The sequence below is a fragment of the Thamnophis elegans genome, chromosome 13 (assembly GCF_009769535.1).
Source record: "Thamnophis elegans isolate rThaEle1 chromosome 13, rThaEle1.pri, whole genome shotgun sequence".
Taxonomy (NCBI): Eukaryota; Metazoa; Chordata; class Lepidosauria; order Squamata; family Colubridae; genus Thamnophis; species Thamnophis elegans.
This window is the reverse complement of record NC_045553.1, coordinates 38,058,000-38,077,625: the sequence shown is the minus strand read 5'-3', so window position 1 is coordinate 38,077,625 and position 19,626 is coordinate 38,058,000. Positions and strand designations below refer to the sequence as shown.

Below are 19,626 nucleotides of genomic sequence, written 5' to 3'. Positions count from 1 at the left end.
ATAGTATTTAGTATTAGTATTTAATCAATTTATAGGCCGCCCAATCCCGAAGGACTCCGGGCGGCTTACAGAAAATACATTTTTTAAAAAATAAAGAATTAAAAAAACAGAGAAAGAACAAATTAAAAACCACATCATGCACTCAATCTGGTCGGGGCTGGACCTCAGTCATGAGGTCAACAGCCCCAGGCCTGCCGGAATAGCCAGGTTTTGATAGCCTTTCGGAAGGCCATGAGAGTGGGTAGGGTTCGGATCTCTGGGGGTAGTTCATTCCATAGGGTCGGAGCGGCTACAGAGAAGGCCCTCCCTTGGGGAGCCGCCAGCCGACATTGTCTGGCTTACGGCACCTGGAGAAGGCCCACTCTGTGCAATCTTATCGGCCGTTGGGAGGTATGCGGCAGAAGATGGTCTCGCAGATATCCGGGTCCTAGGCCATGTAGGGCTTTAAAGGTAATAACCAGCACCTTGAATCGCGTTCAAGACCGATAGGAAGCCAGTGCAGCTCGCGGAGGATAGGTGTAACATGGGTGTATCTTGGTACACCCAGTATCGCTCGCGCAGCTGCATTCTGGACCAGTTGTAGTCTCCGAACACTTTTCTGGGGCAGCCCCATGTAGAGCGTGTTACAGTAGTCAAGTCTTGAGGTGACGAAGGTGTGAGTGACCATTTGAAGTGCCTCCCGATCCAAATAGGGCCGCAACTGGTGCATCAGGCAGGACAACTCACCCCAGTCCATTTTCTACAGGGCAACTTGGCACAGGACAATTCAACAATTCAATGTAATTATTTGAAATAATTAAAATATATTTTATTTTTTGTCATTCCCATTTCAGTTTGTCTCGCCTTCGGCATCCTTTCTTTAATGATTCAATTCCACCATTTCTTTGGTATTAGTGTAACTCTTTGTTCTGTGGCGAATTGTCCCATGGTGAGTTGTCCTGCAGTAAATAGGCCATGGCGAGTTGGCTGTGGTGAGTTGTCCTAGATCCTTGCAATGTATTTCTGACTAGCTCATAATGAGGAATGAGTGCTTCATACATAAGACCATGATGGATGGTGTTGCTATGGTTGTAGTCTTGCCTAGAGGACAGAGGGCACTGCACAGAGAAAGCTGTTATACACCAGTTATTTAAAAGTCTTACTGTCTTTTTCACATTTTCCTTGAACATATGGAGGGGAATAGAGGAAATTGGATGCCCAGTTATATTGGCTCCAAATATATATATATATCAAGAAAATCACACATTATTTTTTGCCAGCCATTGGGCAGAGGTAAATTTCCAGAAATATTACCTTTCCAAATGCTGCCTTTAGCATAACTTTGTGGCCCAACCCAACAGGAGTTTAATCTCAGCCTTCTTGCTTTGCTTAGATGTGTGAAATATATTTCCAATAACTTCAATTTGGTATGTAAAGCTGGCAGGTTTATTGACTGCCGTTGCGCTAAAGAAAGGAGGGGGGAAAGAATGCTCATCTAAACCAAAACTCAAAAAAATAAAATAAAATAAGAATCTGTGGTCCTGAATAATAGATAGAATGATGAAAAATTTAGAGATCGCTCACACAAAAGGCTTTGGCATTACGGAGACAGGTTTATATAGTCTAAACGGAGCTTTCTTTCCAAAACAAGAAACTTCCTTACAAAACAAAGCAGGTTTGGATAAGAAAATAGAAGCCTGTTGTGCAAATTTGCATTTGAAACTGTAGCGCTGCAAATTGGAGAACCATGAAGGGGAGAGGATTATGGGTGCCAGGGTTCCTGGGTGAATTGTATAATTGGTTCACATCACATCTATGCATCTTTAGAGCTACCAATTGGCCTCTTTCCCCATTCAGATGTCTAAATGACCATACTTGATCCACATAGACCAGATGGGGGTTCCGGATGGCTTTACAGCCGGTTCACTCATGCACATGCTTGATGTGTGCTATGTGCACGTGTGCAGTTCAATTAAAATTGCTCTGTGCATGCACAGAACTCAGGAACAAGATGGCGTCAGCAACCAGGGAACCGGTTCAGGGGTGTGGCAGGCCTGGGTCACTGCCGGTTTCAGCGACTCAGTCCACTATACCACTTCTGGTTTGGCTGAACCGGGCTGAACCAGTAGGAACCCACCACTGATACAAATCCTGTGGAAGCCAAAGCTACTATCCCAGAGCCATGTACAGAAAGTTAGAGCAGAGGCAGGGTTGGAATAATAATAATAATGTAATAATAATAATAATAATAATAATAATAATAATAATAATAATAATAATATGCTGACATATTATAACATCCTAAGTTCCTGGGAAGAACTCAATGAGAATGAAGTCCAATATGAGCTAAAGAATTAGCAGCTGTGATTTCATGAGGTTGTATACATAATAATGATAATAAGAAGAGAAGAGAAAGAACTGGAGAAAATCACACAATACAAAGATCTACAAATAAAAGTAGAATAACAGTGGCAAATGAAAACAGAGATGGTACCAATGATAACAGGTGCCTTGGTGCAAGCCGAAAATATATGGAGAACCCTTCAAACACCATCGGCATTGACCAAATCACCATCAGTCAATTGCAAAAAGCAGCTTTATTTAGAACAGTTTACAGTGCCTCCTGCAACGATGACTTTAGCGCCATCAAACAACATCTGCCTATCCCAGGGCAGGACTTGATGGGTGGATAAAAATGCCAAATCCAGTCTGAGCATCTGGCTGACTTTGAGACCAACTATAATAATAAAACCAACTACAATAATGAAGGAATATCTATCTCCATTTATCTCTCTCTATCTCTCTTGGTAACAGAATTAGGACAAACCAAACTAAATCACCATTTCACAGGGGACAGTATTTATTGTCTCTGCTCAGCACCTTACAACAGATAGATATTGCCTTTAAGCATGATTGTGAATGCGATCTCCGGTATTCACAAAAGCTCTTCCTTCCCACCAGCTCCACCACTGTGTCAGTAAATTTAATTCATTATTGGGAATGGAAGCTGCACTATATAACAATGAGGTATCACTCTCTTTGTAAAAGGCAGTCCTGGACCTTTCAGCTGCTCAGCTGAAAAGCATAAAATAATAGTTATAACAATGCAAAATTTAGGAAAAAAAACTCATATTAAAACTGTGGAGCTACAGAGGTGGGTTTACATCACTCTAAAGAGATCAGTAATCTCTGTGACTGAGCATAATCCTTTCTAAAAGTCATATGAAATGATGGATTCCATAACTAAATACATACTGATTTCCAAATGTGCTTTTTGAACCAGGGAGGGAAGAAGGAAGGAAGGACATTTTTGAATGGTCTCTTGACATTTGTTTTTATATCCATCAAATTGGGTGAGGAATTCAGATCCAGATAAATGATTTTTTGTAAGAACTCACACACACACACGCTACATCTGGAGAAATGCCTTTCTATGAATGCTTATTTATCTCCATGTATACAACTACAGTGCTTAAAAAATCTCCAGCCAAGAGTCCCCCCCCCAACATATTTTTAATCACTGTTTTCACACTGTTGATTATAAAATATCCTTTGAAGCTTGAAAACAAGAGCCTGTTTCCTGATGAAAATGCATTTTTCTCCATCGTGAGAACCATATAAATTAGAAGGCAGTAAATTCCGAGTTGATCCTCTAATGTTCCTGAGAGGCTAGAAGAAATAAATATATAAGCAAACAAACAAAAAAATGGATGGCTAAGAGAGGTTATAAGTGCAGGCAGAGCAAATAACCTAAATTAATTTCATCTGATGGAGCAGGCATGTTTGAATGAAGAGAAGAAATAGGAAAGAAGGAAAGAAGGAAGGAGGGAGGGAGGAAGGGAGGGAATGAGGAACGATGGTGGTCCTTGATACCAACATGATTACAATATCTAGTTGGTTTCACCATCAGGACTTGAGATTAAGGGCTAACCATGAGCTATGGTGGCACAGTGGTTAGAGTGCAGTACTGGAGACCACTTCTGCTGACTGCCGGCTGACGGCAATTTGACAGTTCGAATCTCACCAGGCTCAAGGTTGACTCAGCCTGCCATCCTTCTGAGATGGATAAAATGAGGACCCAGATTGTTTGGGGAAATAAAGAGCTGTAAAGCACTGTAAAGCGGTATATAAGTCTAAGTGCTATTGCTAGGAGGAAACCATAGAATGAGTTTAGTGTAGCCAGGTTGTACAAGCAGCTATGTATTATTATGAGGCTGTTGTTGGCCTGAATGTTAGGGTCTTGACATCATCCCTGAACCTTCAAAAATTCCTGCAAAGAACGGAAATTATTGCAGGAAAAGATCCATCCTCAAGGGGATGTAGTTAAGAAATAAAGTAATACACACAAAGGAAACCATGCATGGCTTTTTGAAATCCTTTCTGATTCTTTTCTGAAATCTCTTGAGTGAGAACTGTTTGCTCTGCAACTGATTGATATAAAGGACGTTATAAAACTTTGCACTTCTGGACCTGAAACATTGCCCCGTTTAAGGGGAATAGAGGGCAAAAGCTAACAAGAAATTGAGGGTATGTCATCTCATGCAAGATATATGTCATTTATGGCATGCAATCAAGTTCGCTAGGAAAGGCAGTTACACTCAAATGGTCAGTGGTAAAAAGAGGCAAGCCTTTTAAAGTACACAGTGGTTAGGATACCATTAAAGCTCACGCCAGCTGAAACCAACTGAAAGAAACCATACAAGATAGCAGGGGTGAAATCCACTTAATCTTTGCTACCGGTTCGGCAAAGTGAACAGCGGAGGGGGGGGGGGAATCCACTGTGCAACACACAATTTAGATTAGCTAGAAAGCAGGAAATCCTGCTTTCTATCTAATATAAATCATGCAGCACAGTTGATCATCGGAAAAACCAGTTCACCCGAGCCAGTAGCATTTTTTTTTTACTGCCGGTTTGGGCAAACAGCTTGGCATCTTTGCTACTGGTTCGGGCGAACTGGTCCAAACTGGTAGCATTTCACCCCTGCAAGATAGGAAAATATGGAAAGAGCCGGTGCATAGAATTTCCAAGAACTGGATATGATTGAATAGTTAAGCATCATGATTATCATCTCAAGAATTTCTAGGAGAGGGCAATTGATACAGTTCAGAAACTGCCTTGGGCAACACAATGCCAATCTATAAATACCTGCAAGGCAACACATACAAATGAAAGAAAGGATCATAGAGCAAAGCGCTGAGATAATTCTTTCTTAACCAGTCAAGAAGGTGGATAATGAAATCAAGGAAGTCATCGGAAGAGGAGGAAAACCCCAAGCGCTAAGATGAAAGAAATATTGCATGAACTTGAGAAGAAAATCAGCCCTTCCAAACTCCATCCCAGTCATATGATCCATGGATATGCCTTTATTGAATCACTCTGCGAGCTAATGCATGAGTGTTTCGATTTGGGGGGGAGGGGCTTTGTTTTGATTTTAGGATTAACAGATAAGCCCCCAGTCCCAATTGATGCTAAACCAGGGGGAAGAGAATCTGTTATCTATTTTTTTTATTTTCTTCCATTCAATAATGTCTGATTCTCATAGAATGTTAGATCAAGTCTCTGCAGTTGGTTTTCACAGCTATAATATCTCAAATTACGCCAATAGAAATGATCATTATTATCATTTTTACTGATGAAAACATTCTGCATCTACTGCAAATTCCTTGGCAGAATATCTGCCTGGTGGGGTGTTTTTCCTTCAGTATATTCATCTGTACAAAAAATAAGGTCCTCAAAGTTAGAAGCTGTCCATCATCTCGCTCTGGATTGGCAACTTTAAGACTTGTGCACTTCAATGCTCAGAATTCCCCAGCCAGCCATGGCTATTGTTGAGAATTTAGGTTCACATTGGGAAGTTGACATGGTTAGAGAAACACAAATATAGAATTAGAAGAGAGATGTAAAACTTGATTTCATGGAGGGCCGCACCCGGATTGTGTTTGACCTCGCGGGCCCAGGGTGGGCATGGCCAGCTGTACGTCACTCCTGTTGGGAGTGGCCCTAGTGCTCTGCCAGTGAAAACAGGCTCCCGAGCTCTGTTTTTGGCTGCCATAGCCTCCTGCCACCCTCTGCCAGAAGCACCACGGGCCAGTCCTTTGCTGTTTCCAGGGTAGCCCCACAGACTAGATCTAAGTACCCCGTGAGCTGGATCCCGGGCTTTGAGTTTGACACTCCTGAACTAGAGGATTATTTTTTGTGTGATGTCCCTGTATAATAAAACAGAGGTAGTAAGAGAGATTATGATGCAGGTAGCCCTGAATTTACAACAATTCATTTAGTGACTTTGGCGACTTAGAACTGGTCCTTGTATCTACAACTTTTGGAGTATCCGTACAGTCACAAGTTTGAAATTCAGGCACTTGGCAACTGGCATTTATTTCTGCCAGTTGCAGAATCCTGAGGTCAGCATTTGTGACCTTCTATCCAAAACCAGCTTTTGAGACAAGAAGATGGATTAAGATGGGATGAATGCTTTATTTCTTTATTTAGTTAAGGTTGTTAACAACTGTTCAGTTACATAAATAACACAGTCTTTTAACGACTGTATTATTCACTTAACTGCAGTGATTTGTTTAACAACCACAGCAAAAAAAAAGTGACCTCCTTGCTTAGCAATGGAAATTCTTGTCCCAACAGTGGTCGAACTAGCTGCACACATTGTTTTCAGCCACGTGTAACAGATGAGATGTCTTTCCAATGATTTGCAGGAATATGGAAATAGCTACCTGTCTTGGGATAGTCTGTTCTTTGAATTATCCCTTACAGAACTGTCAATATAACTTCTCCGTTGCTGGATGCAAACTCTTCCTTCCTCTAATTACTGGTTCATCATTGTCCATAAAGGGAAACATCTGCCAGCAGCTCCCACAGCAGCTGCCTTCTCCTGTGTTATCCTCTCCTGGGTATTCTTTTTCCCCCTTTTGTTTGGTGTGGGGGGATGAAGAAACAGAGAAACATAAAGAGTGACGACTAAATACAATGGCTATCTGTCCCTATCAAGCTTCAGGACGCTGCTTTCCCTTGCTGTTTCCCTCATATCTGAACAAGTTGCTGCTGGAGCTAAATTGGTCTACAAGACAACTTGCTCCACAAAATAAAGATAAAAGGAGAGTGGAGGAAAAGAAAAGATACCAGAAACATGAAAGAGTGTGCAAAAAGAGTAATGGAAAAATGGAACTAGGGGCTGGTGGCTTTGTCTGAACTCCTTCCAGGGATGAGATTCAGCCGGTTCGGATCAGTTCGGGCGAACTGGATGCTAATTTTGCACCATTTCACCAAACCGGTTGTTGCAAGGACCGGCTGGCCACCCCCACCCCATCCCGCCCCTCCCAGGAGTCTCCACGTGGGCCATTCATCATGCCAAGTAAGTGCAGGGCCCACGCGGAGACTCTGGGAGAGCGAAAAACGGGCCTACCGGAAGTTCCAGAACTCTGGAAATGGGCCCATTTCCAGCTTCCACGGGGCCTCCAGAGGCTTGAGGAAAGCCTCTGGAGCCTGGGTAGGGCAAAAACGTCCCCCCTGCCATGAGGAGGCAGAGTAGGCCACACACCCATGGCCACGGCCACCCATCAACTGGGCAGAGAACCAGTTGCTAAAAATTTTCAATCCCACCCCTGACTCCTTCTACCTTTGAGCCTACCAATTACTATTAGCAGACCCATCTCCCTCTGTGATAGAAGTCTCCATTCATTTTTTCCTGGGGAAAAAATACTCCGTCCTTGCTTTCCAACTAGTTCCATTCCTAGGATAGCTGGAAGGATAATGACGTGTTTCCTGCAAAGATAACAGCTTCGTAGAAAATTGTTTACCATGCCTAGAAAGAGATGGGCACAGTCTCTTTCACCCATAACTTCATCACTCAGAATCTGTAAAATTTAAATGTTTAGTCCCCAGCGTTTCCTGCAGTCAAGATGATGGGAAGTCATTTATCTCTGCCTTTTTATTTCATGGATTCCAGCTTTTCATTTACTTTTGTTTGCCATACAGGTTTAAAGTTGGGTGTATGCAACATTTTAAGTAATCATCTATGCCATTTTCAGTTTAGACTGCAGAGTATTTTGTTGAATCCAGATGGATCCAGGGTAGGGTTGATATATTCAGATCTTAGTGTGTGATTAAAGATAGTCATTCACAATTTTCTGAGTGGACTGGAAAGATGTGGTTTTTTTCTACTATCCTCAACTTTTTTGTTGGCGCGCAGGTGGGGGGGGGGGGGGAGAAACAGCCTGAATCGTAGAAGTGGAGAACTTTTGTTTCTTAACCATATTCCTCACTACTATCTTGGTTTGTCAGGGTGCTGAGAGTTGTTGGGATTCATTGTTGGAATGTACAGTATTTCTATGCAACAAGTAGTTTCACTGAAATGCAGCTGTAGCATTACAGTAGTATTCAGTCAGTATATGGCAGTATTTACAAGTTTGGATCTATAATATATACCAGTGATCGCTAACCTTTTTCCCATCGCATGCCAAAAGCGGGGGGAACGCAGGGGGATTGTGTGCGGGCGTGTCCATACCGATAATGCTATGCACGCAACAGTGGTGGGTTTCAAAAATTGTTCGAACCTACTCTGTGGGTGTGGCCTCATTTGTGGGAGTGGCTTGCTGCCCATGTGACTGGATGGGAGTGGCTTGCCACCCATGTGACCGGATATGAAGATGCCGATGACACTTGTCAGAACCACCTTAAATTACCTCACACACAGCACTGGCATGCATAAGAATATGATGTAAACTTGTTTTTTAAAAGGCATCTTTGGTTTGCGTTAAAACAACTTCAACACACGCAATGTTCTGATTGCACCACAAACGCAGTAGTCATCCTTACCTTTCACAGAGGCACTGAGTTTTATAAATATGAGCATGATAGTGTAGAATAATCATATCCAAGGACCAGTGGTGGGTTTCAAAAAATTTTGGAACCTCTTCTGTAGGTGTGGCCTGCTTTCCGGGTCCACTGGTGGAACTTCTTCTAACCGGTTCGGTAGATTTGACAAACCGGTTCTACCGAACAGGTGCGAACTGGTAGGAACCCACCTCTGGCACGCAACCCCCAACCGGCATGCGGACACGACCTCCATTCTAACCCCATTTTTGGCTCGCAATGGACCCACTTTTCGCCCTCCCCAGGCTCCAGAGGCTTTCAAGGAGGGTGAAAACAGCCCCACTGGAGGTCTTCCGTTTTGCCCGTAGGGCCGTTTTTCACCCTCCAGAGCGCGAAAAACAGCCCAACGCACAAACCGGAAGTCCATTCCCGAACTTCCGGCTTGTGCATTGTGTTGTTTGTCGCCCTCCGGAGGTTTCAGGCAAGCCTGCGGAGGGTGAAAAACGGCCTTAAAAGAAGGCCGAAGTCAGCTGGCCAGTATGTGCATGTGCAATGGAGATGACAGGGCAACACCTCGCGTGCCCTAACAAATGGCTCCACATGCCACTTGTGGCACGCGTGCCATAGGTTCGCCATTGTGGGTATATACTCTATGCTCTTTTGTTCTGAGTAGAATTTCCTTTCACAGTAATATAGTTGAGCAGTAAAGCACATGGTAACTGTACTGTTTGCCCTATGTGGTGCTTTATATAAACAGAATTTCTAAGAAGAGGTGATTCAGCAATTTGGGGACTGCCATATGTTATTTACTTGAACAACTGAATCTTGCAAGGGGATCCGGCAGCTTTACATAGTGTTAGGTTGTGCTTTCTGCATTGCAGAAAAAAGAAATGCCTGCTGCTAGGTCTTCTCATTCCCCTGGGAAATAGTGTCCATCTAATAGGATTGTTATAAATGGAGCACAATCTTATTTCTATGTCAGGCTGGGAATGGCCACTTAGACAGAAAGAGCGTGCCTCCCACTTAAGCGGGTTGAATGGAAGACCAAAAATAAAAGTGGAGTCACTGGATTAATTATTAAAAAGAGATTTGTGGTGATGGGGGAGAGAAGTTGATTTCCTTGCATTTACATCCCAATCACCCAGCAGGGAGAAGAGTGGAAATGGCTAGTCAGCATCTATTGGAAGGGTGAAGATAAATGACCGAAGAAAGGAGATAAATGCGTACAAGTTGAGTTTACATCTGTACTGTTAATATGTCCCCTTTGAAAAGTTGATGTCATCAGCTAACACATGGAAACCCCACTGATCACTCCTCCACCACCCCCATTCACATTAGGACTTGTCATGAGGATGAAGAAGATGATGATGATAATGATGATGATGATGATGATGATGATGATATCCATTAAGATAGTCTTGATGTATATCACCCAGCCCACACATTTTCCATGTATGCCCTGTTGTCTTGAGCCCTTTCCACGCAGAGGAAGAAGGCTTAACAATCACACACACATACACACACACAACACAAACACCTATGATTTGCATGCATTCTTTGGTTTGGTGTCCACAGAACTATGATTGTAGATCTTCTAACCTGTTAGCTATAAACTCAATTTGTATGCATTTATCTTCTAACCAGTTAGGCTCATTGCCTATAATCCAGAAGACCAGTTTAAGATGGTGGCCTACCAAATCCATGTCTGAAGATCAAAACAAAAGATACCAGAGGACAACACGTATCATACACCATGCATTCATCTTGTATTGCTTGTGAGAACTCTTTTGTGTTTCTTAGTTGTCAAATGATGAGCATTTCCACAGCCAGCATGATGGAGTTTGGGCTTCCATTTACAGAGAGATCATTGGTGAAATTTTCCTTTAGACCAATTGAGGCAACGCGGAATATTTCCTGTAGGATAAAACATCTTGTGTTCAAGTGTCTTTAATACATGGTGGTGTGTTTTTTTTTAACTATTCTGTTTCATGTATAAATATTTCACTTACATAGAGCTTTCCTAAATCTGCCTTGATTTTTATTCAATTTTAGCAAACGGATACTGATGTTCATATTTCTTTTTCCTAGTCCAGAATAACAGAGTGATGCATTTTATTCACTGGCTGCTGTTTGTAGTGTAGAGATTGCTTCTGAGCATTTTAAGGTAAAATAAATGGAAGATGGATCGTTTTTGCCATCCTGCAAAATAACTTCCCCGTCTGATCACTTCTTCATGTGAGAAGAATGCAACAATCTGTTTGGTGCTCTTCTGCTTAGTATTAAATAATTTAATATTTGCATTCTTGATGATGACCATCATTTGGGATCGTTGCTACTTATCCATACTTTTACAACTCTCTTTTTTATAATGACAAGGAAACATGTTTGTGTATTTGTGGCACACATACACAAAAATGAATCTTGCCTTTCTCACCTGACTGCAGTATATAGGTCTGTCTTCCTTGGGTTTGGTAAAGAGAAAAAGGATCTTCTAGTGGATCTTATTTGGGATATCAGGAAAAAAATGCAACCATCTACGTTGTTATTGTTGTTGTGGTTTTTACAAGAGACGCAGTGGCTCAGGGGCTAAGATGCTCAGTTTGTTGATCAGAAGTTGGCAGTTTGGCGGTTCGAATCCCTAATGCCACATAACAGAGTGAGCTCCCATTACTTGTCCCAACTTCTGCCAACCTAGCAGTTTGAAAGCATGTAAAAATGCAAGTAGAAAAATAGGAACCACCTTTGGTGGGAAGGTAACAGCATTCTGTGCGCCTTCGGCATTTAGCCATGCCAGCCACATGACCATGGACACATCTTCAGACAGCACTGGCTCTTTGGCTTTGAAAGAGACGAGCACTGCCCCCTAGAGTCAGGAACAACTAGCACATGTATGCGAGGGGAACCTTTACCTTATATTGTTTTTTAGAGGGGGGAAAAATCAGTAGCAAAAAAACCCTTCATTCGGAGGTAACACACTTCTAAGACATATTATAGATTTGGGGTTTTTACTGCAGGTTTACCTATTGCCAGAATATCCCGCCCCCCAAGCTCCCTTGATCCAATCTAACACACATTAACAGTTTATCTTTCCAAGCAACTCCAACACCTACCCTTAAAGTGGCAAGATGCCAGATGGTGTTTCATTAGGTCACATTTGCTTATTGTTTGGTAAACAGCAGTTTAATTCAAGTACTGAGTTGACAGCTTGTCTTCAAAGACAATTTTTCCCACTGCAGTGTTTCAGATGCCAGCGTGGCTTTCCAGCATGATGCTATTTCAACTGCCTTTTAAAGGGATAATGTTCCCTTTGATTAAAAGGGAGGAAGGAGGAAGAGAGGAAAGGATTCCAAGGGAAAAGAAGTGGATTTTCATGTGTCTAATCTGAATGCATGACTTGGCAAGACTCTGGACTGACTTCTTTTAGCCAGATTAGGCCTACTTTACACAATGCTCCTCCTTGATTTTGGAGACTAGAAGTTGAAACATTCCTATAAATGCCAACAGTACTTACATGACATCTTAACAACAGCCATGGCTGGCTGGGGAATTCTGAGAATTGAAGTGCACAAGTCTTAAAGTTGCCAATCCGGATCGAGATGATGGACATCGGTTAAAGCAGAGAGGGAAAGTTCCACATTATGAGTTTAATCCAGCCTGTTGATGTATGGTGTAGGACAGGGGTCTCCAACCTTGGCAACTTTTAAAGCCTGGAGGACTTCAACTCCCAGAATTCCTCAGCCAGTTTTGCTGAGCTGAGCTGAGGAATTCTGGGAGTTGAAGTCCCCCCAGGCTTAAAAGTTGCCAAGGTTGGAGACCACTGGTGTAGGAGGGGTGCCTGGGGCAGTGTCAAGAGAGGAATCCACCTGGAGTCTTTCTGTTGCTAAAGTGATCCAACTCCAGCCCCCCTTGAATTCCTTTGACACTTATCTAGCACCAATTTAGTACTGACTGTTAGTTGACTAAATTCTTGTGTATTCAGTTGTCCCAGCTGCTAAATATCAAGTTTTATTCTAACTTAACTTCTGTGGACCTCACCCCATATTTAAGGTTCCTAAGTGATGTGTGTGTGTGTGTGTGTGTGTGTGTGTGTGTGTCTGTGCACTAACATGACTATCATCCTTGTCACATTTTAAATATTTTCATTTTGCTCGTTCAAATTTGTAATTTTCATTTGACAAATAAATGTCAATAAAATATAGACATGAGCAATAAATCTTCTTAACTGGAACTTAATGTGTGTTCCTGATTCTTCACACTGATAATGGGGATTTAAGGAAGCCCCTCTGGTCCACAAAGGCTGCCCCCTCCTTCTCCTCCCTCAAATCCTTCTGCTCTCTCCCATGATAACCAAACCCATGGCTTTGGCAATCTTGTACAATTCCTGATGGGAAAAGGTGTGGGACATTTGTATCAGCCTATGATGATGGGCATGTCAGCCAAAACTCCAGTAAGCATCATTTTTCTCTAAAATGTTAGTAGACTAATCATTATTTGCAAGGTTTTCAAACTATAATGCAACCTCACTCCTTCCCATCTCTCTCTGACAGCAGTCGATGCAAACTGACTTTGCTGACTTGGTTTCCCCAACTTCTCCTCCAACTTCCAGAAACCTGGACGGAAGGGAGGTAGTTGCAGTTTTTTTCTTTGTTTGTTACATTTATATGCCCCCCACCTTGCCAAGAAGATCATGTTAGGTCCCCCAAGACCTCTTCTCTCATTGGAGACAATATATATATACATATACAAAATCCAACTTTCTTAGTAGGCAAATATGAATGGATCTAAATTCCAAACTTCATGATTACCTCAAAAGTGCTTTTTTTGCCCAAAAGGCAACTGAATTTTCTTTGCTTTTCTTTGAAGATATTTTACTTCTCACCCAAGAAGCTTCTTCAGTCCTGACTTATCAGATGAGAAGTAAAACATCTTCAAGCAAAACAAAATCAGTCCAGTTGCTTTTTGAACGAAAGAACCTTTGGTATAAACTTAATCTGGATGACTGAGAATCTCCATACACGTTAAGCTTCATGGTCATTTCAGTCCCATCAGTCGAGACAAATGATGTTTAAATCCAACAGCAAGAAAAACAATCTCACAACCAATTATGTTAATCTGTGATGTGTCTTTCTACAATAGAGTTACTTGTTACATATCTCATGTCATTTTTGTCCAACGTTACTTGCAACTCCTCATTATGCAACTTCCTATGAAATGCACTACTTTTTTTCATACAGCTATTTTTTATTTCCATTTCATTCCATACAATCACATGTATACTGTGCATAACCGGGGCATATAACATTGAATAATAAACACAGCCCTCGCTTTTATAGACAACACCCCCCACAATACAAACCCAATATACCACCTTGACCCACCATACACCCTCTTTCACCCCCCTCCAACTTACATTCTTCCTTCCAACATACCCTTCTACTTCCTACTTCCCCTCCCCCTCTATCACTCCTCTCTCTCAATACATTCCCTCCCTTCCTTCTCCTCCTACCTCCAATCCTCTCTCCCACCCTCTCCACCCCTCCTTCTTCTTTCACTCTACTCCTCCCTTCGGTGTATTTCTATTGTCTATCAATATATTCAGCTTGTCCTATTTTTACACTAACATTAAAAAGCCACAGTATACAAGTGCAATCATGTGCTTTAAGATCTAACACATATTATATTTCCCCCCTCCCCCCCTCCCCCTAGAACCCCACCTCCCTTCCCTCCCCCCGACTTCCCAGAGCCCGTACCATGCACTACTTTAGCTTTCTGAAAATATGCTGATTTTTTTAACATAGTTTTCTAAATGGTACACAAATTTCCCATTGAAGAATGGTTCGTGCTTAGCAAGTTAGAGATAGATCTATAAAATATCTCAGATTATTTCTTTCTTCTAATCCAAGCCAAGGATTTTCCTGTGGATTTAACTGTCATATATAGCTGCAAAAAAAATGAGGATAATAACGGACGTTCCACAGGTATTCAGACACAAAACATGGTTGAATACACTGAGATTTAAATCTAGCCAAAGCACTAAAATCTTGATTTATTCCACTTTTTTTTTCCTTTTGACAAATGCTGGAAGAAAGTAGGGATTCAGTTTCACAGACATTTGCATATAAATCATGCATGCTAGCACTAAGCTACAGCTTCCTCCAACTTATTTTAGCGATTGCATTTAAGGAATGTGCCAAAAGACTACACCATCCTACAGACATATTTCATAGATAACAAAAAACAGTTGGTGTTGGCCTGCTTCACTGCCAGGAACAACAGGTTATATAATGGTGGGGGGAAAGAGTCAATTAAAGAAAGCCTTGTTCAGTTAGCAGAGATGGATGAACTTTCTAGTAGGTCTTAGTTGGAATCAGAATTACAGATGGTCGCAACCCCAGGAGATAGCTTAGCATCATCTTCTACTGCTGACTTGCTTGGAATCCATACTATCCACAGATTTAGCCATCTGTAGGCAAGCAAAAGGTGAGGTATCCTGGCAAAATGTCCACGGATTTAGAGTCTTAGAAGTGTTGCAAAAACTTCAGGTGTGTTCTAAGATGTTTAGAAAGGTGTCCTCCCTCCATTAAAATGGTTTGGTTGCATCAAATGTGTGTTGATGTAAATTCTTTCTTCTTCAATTTCTTCTGCTTCCCAGTTAACAAACCAGTGCAAAGGTGTTGCTTAAGTGCAATCCCTAATCCTTTAGGACTCAGGGGTTGGCAACCTTAAACACTCAAAGAGGCACAAAAGTCCTAAACAGAAGCCCCCCGTTCAATTCTGGAGCCGACCGGAAGTCCGGTTCCCCCACCATAGAGTCTCCTCCTAGAGCAGCGTCCTTTTTCCTCTGCCAACCAGAAGTCCAGTTTCCCCACCATAGAGTCTCCTCCTAGTGCAGCATCCTTCTTCCTCTACCTGTCCTAACCGAAAGCCCTATCAATTGTGGTGCCAACCGGCAACAGGGAGCCACAGCAGAGGGATGAAAGAGCCACATGCGGCTCCAGAGCCACGAGTGGCTGACCCCCTCTTTAGGTGGCATCCCTAGGATAATTTGGAATTCTCACTCATTGAATTGGAACTGCGGAGGGTAGGAGGCAACGACTCCTTTTCTCAGCCTCCAGCTTCCATTTTCAGTGATGTTTGAAACTGCAACATTTAGAAGAAGGAGAAAGAAAGATGGTTGAATTGGCCTGGAAAGAGTTGAACAGTTGGGACTGTGGATCCGAAAGAGCCCAAAAAAACTTCAATAAATCTCCACAATCCAGGAGGAAAATTTAGATCATTTCACTGGTCATTTAATTACCTCTTTTCTCCCTATCCCAAGGCTGAAAGGATGAAGAGATGGAAAAATACTTTTGTTCCCTTTTCTATCGCATAGTTCTGTCCCCTGGTGAGTCATGATCTTCAGCTGCCAATAAAAGAACACTGTGCGAAAAAAATGTAGAATTGTCCCACCTGTTTCCAGAGTAAGGATTCCTGGATTTTTCCAGGAATTTGTTTTCAGCTACTTATTTATCTCCTCCTTTACTCATCTTCCTGTGCTTTTATTTTTAGAAGGAAGGTTGATTTCCTTGTTCACATGGTCTTATTTTACTGAAGTCTCAGAATGATCCAATGACTCAAGCTGAGTCAAGAAGTAGCAACTGACCTCAGAGTCACACAATGAATTTTATGGCCCACTGGGACATAAACCTAGGTTTTCCTGTTCTATGCACAATACTTCTATACTACACGCTCAGAGACATTTAGTAATGGAGAAGAATACATCAAGAATCCACAACTGTTTTACTGTTAAATCAATGGATTTTTTAAAAAAACAAATTCCCTTGAAAGGACCAACAGAATACGAAAGCTGTCATGGATGCTTCCCTCGGCAAATTCCCAGGTCATTGTACACAATGATTTCACGGAAACTAAGCAGCTACCAGTTCATCACACCAATGACTGGCCTGATCTTGTTCCACAGTGGAAGAAAGCCAGGATATAAACTTCCCAAATGAAATAAATAATTTGTGTGCCATGGGTGCCTTTCTTTGCTGATCCAGTAGTTTTACACTTATCTATAATTTAAAACAAAGCAAGGATTGACTGAATGGCTGATCCAGCAGTTTTCTCCTTCTCCCTGCAAGTGACTAAAAACAAACGTTTTTGTTGACACGTAGAAAATTACTGGAGGAACTTGGTATTTTACATGAGTTCCATATTGCAATTTATTCCTGTGCATCGGACTTCTGCAGTATCTAACATCCAGCTTCATCTCTGACTGTTTATCTTTTGTTGTGTTTTTAATCTCTTGCCTTATCTTCTTCCATAAAGGTGAAGTTTGATTTCTCCATGTACATCATCTTAACACTGGTGTTTTCTTTGTCGTTACTCCACAGGTGGGCCAAAAAGGGCCACATTATAAAGGAAGCATCAAGTGATGCTTATGAGACCATTGTTGACTTCACCTATTTCTTTGAACCCATCTCTTGTGAGGTGACCAATGCTCTGGGCAGTACCAACATCAGCAGAACGGTCGATGTCTATTGTAAGTATGGCTCAGCTACTGATCTACTAGAACTGTAGAAAGAATAGATCAGACACCCAGCCCTTGCTTATCAATGGTGACCGAGTGAAGCAAGTGGCCAGTTTTAAGTTTCTGGGTGTTATCATAAAAGAGGACCTGATCTGGGGCAACTCACATTAGAGCCCTGGTCAAAAGGGCCCAGCAGAGATTATTATACTACCTGAGACTTCTCAGGAAACAACTGAATGAAAAACTGCTGGTGACCTTCTACTGCTGCACCATAGAGAGTATTTTAATTTACTTCACCCATGTATGGTTTGCCAATTGCTCAATGGCAGATAGGACAGGGCTCCACAAGGTTAACGTCATTGCCCAGAGGATCATAGGTTGCCCTCTCCCCTCTTTGGAAGAGCTTTATAGCTCCCCGCCTTAAGAAAGTTCAAAGCATTCTTAAAGATTCATCTCATCCTGGGCGCCTTTTTTTTTTTGAACTATTACCATCTGGCAGACGGTACAGGATAATAAAAACAAGGCCAAATAGGCTGAAAAGCAGCTTCTATCCCAGGGCAGTAGCTGTATTGAATACTACTGTATAGTGCAATATTAATGCAACATCGTGTTTTCAATTTCAATTATATAGCATGTGAAGGATGTGTGTTTGTGGCTTCAGTTTTATAGTTATAATGTACAGCGAAGATGGCATTTCATTTCATTGTACGATGTTCATTGACAATAAGTAAATTAAACTAAACTAAACATTGCTCAACACACTTAACACCTTGTGTTGGACTGGGGGGGGGGGTGTTGCAGGGAAAAACTGGCCATGGGGATGCAACTTTTTAAAAGAAGCATTAAAGCTTATTTAAAAAGATGAGATAGTCTGATAAAAAAAAATAACAAAGTCAGAAAATGAGAGCCATGTGCCAAAAATAGTTGATCCTTATAACAATAATTTCCCTAATCCACAAAAGCAAGAATAAGTCATTCAAAATCAGTGCTTGAGCTGTGATGTTTATTTGGGGTTCTTTCTTTTTCATATTTGCTGTGATGACTATTTTAAATTTGAGAGGCTAGCCCAGTGTTTCTCAACGTTGGCAACTTGAAGATGTCTGGACTTCAACTCCCAGAATTCCCCAGCCAGCGAATGCTGGCTGGGGAATTCTGGGAGTTGAAGTCCGGACATCTTCAAGTTGCCAACGTTGAGAAACACTGGGCTAGCCTGTCCTGCAACAATTATTATTATTTTTTAAACATTTCAGTTGGGCCACGCATGATGACGGAACCACAGTCTCTTCTTGTGGATCTTGGATCCGATGCCGTATTTAATTGTGCCTGGATTGGAAACCCATCTCTGACCATCGTTTGGATGAAGAGGGGCTCTGGTGTGGTAAGAATGATGGGCAGTGCTGCTCAAAATTGGCCAGATGTTTGAGGATGGGTTGCACGCTTATGGATGCCTTGCTGGTCTACCACTCCCCTTGAACCTTCTTACTCTTACTCTTTGTGTCAAGGAAAGTCTCCGTAACTTTATCAAAAAGGCACATGACTTTCAATATGTAGAGTATTTTTAAAACATTCAACTCCTCTTCCGTGATCTAAAGGAGGAAAGGAAAGTCCCAAAGAGACTAGCTGTGTTTTGATTCATTACTGATGGGATTCCACCTTCTATGGAGAGGAGGAGCTCCACACTCTAGAATGTAAAATAGAATGGAGCTGAAAGGGACCTCAGGGGTCTTCTAGTCCAGCCCCATGCTCAAGCAGGAGAACCTATACCATTTCAGATAAGTGACTGTCTAGTCTCTTCTTTAAAATGGAGCATCCACAACTTCTGAAGGCAACTTCTGTTCCACTGGCTAAGTGTCCTCCTTGTTAGGAAGTTTCTCCTTAATTCCAGGTTGCTTCTCTCCTTGATTAGTTCCCATCCATTGTTTCTTGTCCTGCCCTCAGGTGCTTTGGAGAATGTAGACCTACAGGGTTGATTTCCAAGCTGAGCCCTAGGGAATTGCAGGAAAGGAAGTCATCCTTGGGATTGGAATAGAGAAGCCTATTCTGCTCCACCTGGGTTCTCCACTGAGCTATGGAGACTTCCTCAAGACACGTCCATCCTACAAAGTAGACCAGACTGAGATATGAATGCTTGATAAGTCAGGACTGCCTTTATTGTTACAGCTACAGAAGGAGAATTGTGCAAACCTTGGTGTGCTTCCTCCTGCCTGGCTTTCTCTTCATGCGAAATAGGGGCTCATCTGAAATGTTTTCTCAAGTTATTTTCTTGGCCAGGACTCCAGTCCCTCTTATCTGACTATTGCCTTAGCAGCAG

At 42.0% G+C, this 19,626-nt stretch overlaps 1 protein-coding gene across 1 annotated transcript in view; it reads left to right on the top strand.

Annotated features, from left to right (window-relative positions):
* The window catches only part of KIRREL3 (kirre like nephrin family adhesion molecule 3), a 428,294-nt gene that overhangs the window by 316,372 nt on the left and 92,296 nt on the right, over nucleotides 1-19,626 (top strand). The window contains exons 7-8 of the mRNA XM_032228762.1: nucleotides 17,179-17,327; nucleotides 18,566-18,693. Coding sequence (XP_032084653.1) covers nucleotides 17,179-17,327; nucleotides 18,566-18,693 — 277 coding nt within the window. The remainder of the gene's footprint in view (nucleotides 1-17,178; nucleotides 17,328-18,565; nucleotides 18,694-19,626) is intronic.